Source organism: Cajanus cajan, chromosome 10 (genome assembly GCF_000230855.2).
Source record: "Cajanus cajan strain Asha chromosome 10, NIPB_CcT2T_4, whole genome shotgun sequence".
NCBI classification, from domain to species: Eukaryota; Viridiplantae; Streptophyta; class Magnoliopsida; order Fabales; family Fabaceae; genus Cajanus; species Cajanus cajan.
In genome coordinates this window covers 6,608,473-6,615,923 of record NC_138526.1, presented here as the reverse complement: position 1 = coordinate 6,615,923, position 7,451 = coordinate 6,608,473, and the positions used below count along the sequence as shown (strand labels likewise).

Here is a 7,451-nt window from a genome sequence, read left to right as displayed (position 1 = left end):
CCTAAAAGCCTCACTCGTTTAGGAGTGTGATAGTTTATAAATACTCTCTCTTTTTAACTTATCAAAGTACATTTTAAAGGATAAAATCGTGAAAGTCTAACAAGTGCCACAATATCTCGAATGCAATAACCTTAACGATGACAGCAAATTTACGATAAGAACATTTGGCGCTAGAAGAAGGGCCCAGGCCACTCTTGTCCCTTAACATCGACTAGGGAGCTTGTTCCAGTATGCTTAAAAGTCTCATATCACTTAGGAATTAAGGCTAAAAGTAGTTTATAAACACTCTCCCTCCTTAACCCACCGAGATGTCTTTTAAACAAAATCATATCAGTTCAACGAGTGTCAAAGCAGATAATACCTCGAATACGATGATTCTAACGATAACAACAAACTTACAAAAAATAATTAAATATAATTAACATTATCTTCAACTCTTCAATCATGTCAACCTAATTATATTTAAGAAAAAAATAGCTATATATTTATTGGGGTGGTAAATTTCACTATTCATATTTTTTTTATATATATAGAATTTATATACATACATATAATTTCAGAATTTACATTACTTAAACTCTTAATAATAACTGTAATAAAATATTAAAAGCTTTGTCCTTTTCTGTTTAAGGGGCAGAAAGTAAAATGAGAGATGATGGAACAGAGATAGTGTGAATACTAGATATTATATCTTACAAGGAAATCTGTGGCCCCAGCCACGTATCATTAAACATCATAAGAGCTTCAATTAGATGTATGATACATGTTTACACGTAATATTTTACAAAGCATCTGAATGAAGGGGAAAAAAATATAGAAAATAAAAAAAAATAAGTAATAATCCAATTAGAACTAAACAAGCACCAAATGTGACTTGTTTGTGTCCTCAAGAAAATAAGGGAGAGAGTAAAAATACAAAGAAAAGGAAACGGTGATGAGATTCACATTGACATTGACATTGACATTCCGAACTAGGTGCAGGTAGAAGGAGCAAATGCCACATGGTTTTGAGAAAAGTCAAACTCCCAGAGATGATTTTGCTGCATAATATTGCCAATAACTGATGCACCACTGTTCCCAGCTATAGGCATAATTCCAATGCACTTAACTTGTGGTGCCACATCAATGATGTAGCTTTTCACTGGTGGTTCAAACCTTGCACCCCCTGTAAAATGAAACGCAAATCTTGGCACCACACTCTCATCAAACCCCTCAGACTTGAAGCAAAAATCCAACGTTCCAAAATCATCCCCAGGAACCCTCACCACTTTGGTCAACGGCTTGGTCAAAGCCTCCAAAACTGGCTCATATGCTTGGAGACGTAGTCCTGTCAAAGTTGTGCCTGAGTCAATTATTGTGCCTCCTTGTGCTGTGAAATCCCAAACGTGATGTGGGATTTTCAGCATTTGGCCACCAATTGAAATGCCTACTACATTCACACCATAGAATGGAGGGAACAAAATGAGTTCTGTTCTTTTTATTTCTCCCAACAATTTGGCTGGGTGGTGCGGACCAAGAGTTAGATAACTTGAAATATCTCTGTGGCTTAAGTGGTCAACTAGACAGTATGAGAATTTGGCACCATATTGTCGACCTGCTTTGTCAACGAATGAGTCCTTGCCATAGCCTAGACCCAATATGCCACCAGTGTCTTGGTTGAAGTTCACCCCATTTTGCATGGATTTTGAGCATCCAATTGTGAGATTAGTCAGTGCTCCATGCTTTCTATTTTGGGGGTCTACTGTGATGGTGTCAGTGCCAAAGAATCCCTTTGCAGATGATCCATCAGCATAGCTGTCAAGGGTAGGATCACAAGAGTCAATAATTGAAGATTGTAGGCATGAAAACAAAAAATGGTCATTTAGTAATTGAAATTGAAGAGGGGTTCACTCTGATTTGAAAAATTTACTGTGAAAAACTATTATGTAGATGGGTGATTATTTTTTTATCTATAAAAATTACAATAATGATAATAAAATTCGAATTTAAGATTTTATATATACTATGGCTGATAAAATGGGATTCAAATTTAAGATTATGTATATTACCCAAACTTTTTTTACCATTAGATTGATTCTAATAGTTGAAAGGGTGATGGTCTTAGAAGCTTATGTTTTAGCATGGTTTGGATGCAGAAATGTGGGTCATGTGAGGCTCACCTACTAACATTAATTCTCATTTATAACCATGGTTGGATACTGGAAAGAATGGTTGCTGGTTCATCAGCAGGAGTATGCCACTTTTTGTGCTTGTGTCTGTGCATGAGGGGTACCTTTTTGTTAATTAGTCCCCTCAAGGTTTTTTCTTTCTTTTTTTTTTTTAAGAAAGGCTAGCACATTTAGATCTTTGATTATGATGATGGCAATAAACAGGCTTGTTATAAATGCATGCACACTAACTCCTCTCAGAACTTTAAATGCTATGCAGGACTAGAAATGTTCTGTTCTTTTTACTGCTCCTTAAAGGCAAGGGCCTTTAAGCTGTGAACTCTATAGGAGATGCTATGTGAAAACTGGAGGAGACTTTTTCATAAATACCAAAAAGCTAAATAAAATTAAAAAAAATGGTATGATGCAACTAATAGTATAATTTGAACCTCAAATCACAAAGCAGCAACAACAACCTACAACCGCACACAGCTCAATTCACAAAACAGAGAGATTGCTGACTTGTGCCTAGAATCATGCTACACTTAATGTTCCAAATCCCACACCCAAAAGTGTGAGAACTGAGAACACCATAATAATAAAAAATAAAAAAAAAAATCAAATTCAGGAAGAGACATGTTCCGAATATTTTCGCCTAGCTTTTAAAATGAAACTACACTTCTTATCATTACTTTCAAAAAGGACATGCTCCTCCCAACTGCTTTAATTAGCTATCACCCTCGCCCACAACACAAACCAAATTTGAGGTCCGGAAAAGACAGCAATTAATTCCTCCATCCAATTCATTATTTTTCTCTTCAGACACATATATTTTTTTACAAAAGACAACCATGTTCAAAACACGGTCAAACATTAAACACAAACACCCCCCTAACAAAAACCATAATCTCGATTCCCCTCCTCTGAGAGCTAGCCCCATTCACACACACCCAATTCCAGAATCAAGAAAACAGAAATCCCTTCAACACCCGTTTCAACCCCACCTTTCCAGAACCACCCCATCAATTTTTTCCGGGAAATTTTCTATTTTGTTGTCAAATTTAACAACCCCATTGCCTTATTTCCACACAAAAGCCAAAATCAAAAACAAAAATAAAACTTTTTCCACCCCTCCAAAAAAAAAAAACATTTCCCAAACCAAGATCAAGAACATTTCGATTGTCACAAACCCGATATCTTTCCAGAACAACCCCATCAATTTTTTTTAGGAAATTTCACAACCCCATTAATTCATTTCCACAAAAAAAGCCAAAACAATAATAAATAATAATAAAAAAGCAAACTTTTTCCACCCCTAAAAAAAAACATTTCCCAACCAAGATCAAGCACATTTCGATTGTAACAAACCCGACACCTCGCCAGAACAACCCCATCAATTTTTTTTTGTCAAATTCAACAACCCCATTAATTCATTTCAACAAAAAAGGCAAAACAACAACAATAATAAAATTAAAAAAAAAAAAATCCAAACTCTCTTCAGTCTTCACCCTTCCAAACTCCACAAACAAAAAACAACCACAAACCAAGAACAAAAACATTTCGAATCCCACCAACCTGATATCATACAAGCAAGGATCAGAAGGCTTGGGACAAAAGCTCAATGAGAAAAGCTCGCTGAGGTCAACCCTGCACTTCTTCGACCCACACGTGACAGTTTCAAACGAGAGTGACTTGTGCGGACAGAACACCCCCTCGCACGGGTTACTATGACCATGACTATGACCATGAGCATGGCCATGGCCATGACCATGCCTCGTCCTCGTTTTATTCCTAGCCTTATGATGATGCTTATGCACTCCTCCTCCACCACCACCACCACCACCACGACGCTTCGTCTTGGTCCCACTCCTCCTCTTAGTCACATTCCTCGTGACACAGTTAAACCACGTGAACTCGCTCCCCGTGTCGGCGACGAGCCAGAACGGTTGCCCCGGCGTGCCAACCTTAACCTCCACGAAGTACTCTCCCAGCGAGTAGTCCCTCCCTGACTGCATCGGCATTTGAACCTCCGAACTCTCCCACTCCTTCCTCCGGTTGTCGTACCCGCCGACCCCCCACCGCTGGTTCATCCTCTGCCGCCGCACCCCGTCGCGCCGCACGAACCCCCTCACGGCCTCCGCGCGGTCCACGCCGCCGGCCTCCACGGCAGCGAAGCGCGCGTGGTGGCGGTGCACCAGCTCCAGCCTCATCGTGCCTTCCGCGGGTGCCAGCCAGAGGAGGGCGATGGTGATCAGGATCCAAGCCATCCTCCCCATCAATGATGACAATGCTCTTCTCTTGTGTTGTGTGACAATTTATGTTGCTAATGCAATGCGTTTGTTTTGACAATAATGTTGTTGTTGTCGTTGTTCTTGTTTTTGCTGTTGTGTTTTGGTTTTGGGTTTTTTGATTGATGAAAATGGGAATGAGATGGGAGAATAAGGAGGCTAGAAATGTGTTGATGATGGGTCCATTTTGGATTTTGAGAGGCACACAAAAGCCTTTGTTTTCGATCCACTTTGGGGTTGAGACTTGAGGGGCTTTGCTTATCTATATTTATATTTATTTATAATAATAATAATAATGATGGTTGTGTTGGTGTTAGTTTCCTTGTTGTCTTGTCAAACTCTTGCTATTTCTCTCTCATGCTACAACCTCCACGTCGTATTTCGTTTTCCTTCGCCCTTTGTCTTCATTCGCTTGCTTCCATAATTGTTGCACAGTTAATGCAGTGTTAACTATTTTGGATGCTGGGTTTGTTGCACGCCACCACACTTGAATTATTTTAAGAGGGCTTTTGGTTTTGGTTTTTCGTTTTTTTCTTTCTTCCCATGCTATGGTTAATTCCTAATGTCTTACACGGCTAATTCCGTTTCATTTGCCTTTTTTAGATCATTATTATAAACGGCATGTAAATTTGTTTTAAGGAATTTAAAGGAAAAAAAAAAATAACAAGTATTTCGTCCGGTAGCTGGGAGGCCTGTCCCACCCCACCAAAGTAAATTAGATTTTTTTTTTAATAAGAAAGTGAAAACGAATAAGATATAATATCTAATTAAAATGAGATTGAATTTGTGTATTTTTATTAAAAAAAAATTAATCTAGTTCAATTTAATTACGAATTAATTAATTTAGATTAAGTTAATTAAGATAATATAATTAAATTTATTTTTTAATTAAAATTTAAATAATTTAAAATAGATTTGATTTATTTGACATTTTATTATAAATACAATAATATTAATTCATAAAAACAAATGATCTTATAAGTTAAATTTTAAAATAAATTTATTAATTTATTATATCATTATAATCAAATAGATAATATTAATATAAAATAAAATTAAAAATAAATATGTTATATTATTACTATGTTATTAATCTAAATAACAAATAAAACAGATTTGTAGCTTATTGAACAATTGCAGAATTATTTAAGCACAAGGACAAATTCCATTTTACTATTTAATAAATATGGCTGAAAAAATAAATATGCAAAAGAGTAAGTACCCAATATCACTAACTAACTTGTAAATTATTATTATTATTATTATTATTATTATTGAATTGGGTTGGATGATGGACTAAAAATACATAATTTTTTATCTAACTTATCCAATGTCATATTTTGATGACATGACCCGAATTCTAAAATAAAATAAAAAAATTTAAATAATATTTTGATTTTTCGCAGTTATTTACACGTGTACCCACTTATACCTTATTTTTAGATATTTATAATTTATATTTTTTTTCTTCTTTCGATAAAGATAAGAAAGATTACAAAAATAATCAGAAAGATTACAAAAATAATCGTAATAAAGATTGAACCTAGGTCTTCATGCTTTTAATTACTCCAACTCTTCCCTACCTAATTACTAGGCTAACCCTAGTGGTTCCCATGGTTTATGTTTGAACTAAATTTAATTGAACGAATAATGAGTGAATCTAGTTCAATAATTTTAATTTTGTGTTTGAAAAATTATTATTATATATTTGTGAAAGGGTTGGATAGAAATTGCGTTGGGTATAAACATTGCAATCCCTACCACCAAACCAACTGGATCAGATATCCCATATTACAGCTTAGAAGACTGCATTGTACACTTTTGTTGCCCTTTGTCTGAGAACAACCCGTCAAAGAGCCTTCACAAGACAGCAATTCAAGCACCAGTACCAAACCTTGGCTCAGACATCGCACTTATCATGTTTCTCTTCATTAATGTCATAGATGCACCATTTTAAAATAGAAAAATAAAAAACATGATTCTGGTTTACCTATGCTAAGTCAAATATTTAAAAACTAATATATATTCTTCATGTGAAAATGAATATAATATAGATGAAATAACAAAAATCCAAAACTGAAAGGAAAATGAGCCTGGCCAATACCTGAAAGGTGGTGATTTTTATATAGAAAATAAACTTCGTTTAATATGAAGTTAATGTTGGAGAAAATAGTTCAATAAAAGAATACCGACGAATTAACTTGTAGCTCAAATAACATCGACCCAAGTCTTAAAAGTTTTGGGTATAATGTTGATACGAGGGCTCCACAAAAATTACTATATGTTCCTAGAAAACATACTTCACAGATCATTCATGAAATTGTGTTTTGTATAACAACTAGTATTTTAGGCACTATATTAAATGTTTATTATTTATAATTAAAATTTATAATAAGTATTTAAATATATAAAGTATAACTAAAATTTGTATAATTAAGCATTTTAAATATAAATTATATTTTATATTTATAATAAATAATTTATATAGTGATACGAAATTATTTTAATTATTGATAATTTATTTTAAATTATTTAAATTTAATTTATAAATAAATATAATAAATATAATTGAATTATATAGGAAGTTCTAAACTCTTTCTCTGAAGAAAAGTGCTTAAAATTAGATTTTTCTATAAAAAATGAGATAATTAAATATTATTATAGATATAACTCTTTTTAGTCTTAGATATTAAAAGTTACTTAGTTTTTGTTTAATTCAACTCGAGTTGAGTAAATTCAATTCAGTTCTTCTATTAATAAAAATTAAAATAGTCATAATAAAATTTGAATTTAAGACTTTATATTTAATAGAGTAGATTAAGCCTTTTCATGTTATTTAATATATTAAATAAAAAGACAAGAATATAAAGATAAAAAGAAAGATGTGAAGAAAATTGGAGAAAATTTGTCTTATTTTATTCACATAGCACATATTCTAAATAATTATTTAACTACTTGTAACTTTTAAGAGTCATTTATTAACCAGAATGTATTTAGAAGTTATTTTTTAACAATA

The 7,451-nt window shown here is 33.6% G+C and overlaps 1 protein-coding gene across 1 annotated transcript; it reads right to left on the bottom strand.

Moving 5' to 3' along the window:
- Nucleotides 1–667: 667 nt before the first annotated feature.
- On the bottom strand, nucleotides 668–4,692 carry LOC109788044 (aspartic proteinase NANA, chloroplast). Its single transcript, XM_020346687.3, has 2 exons — nucleotides 3,723–4,692; nucleotides 668–1,794 (listed from the first exon to the last, which is right to left on the bottom strand). The coding sequence occupies exons 1-2, from the start codon at nucleotides 4,421–4,423 to the stop codon at nucleotides 972–974; spliced, it is 1,524 nt and encodes a 507-aa protein (XP_020202276.2). The 5' UTR covers nucleotides 4,424–4,692; the 3' UTR covers nucleotides 668–971.
- Between the last annotated feature and the right edge of the window lie 2,759 nt (nucleotides 4,693–7,451).

What these genes read in the sequence shown, in the direction of transcription:
- LOC109788044 (XM_020346687.3), bottom strand. Translation starts at nt 4,423, where the DNA reads ATGGGGAGGATGGCTTGGATCCTGATCACCATCGCCCTCCTCTGGCTG. An exon ending in CCTTGCTTGTATGATATCAG is followed by an intron (nt 1,795 to 3,722) that starts GTTGGTGGGATT and finishes TACCCTTGACAG; the next exon opens with CTATGCTGATGGATCATCTG.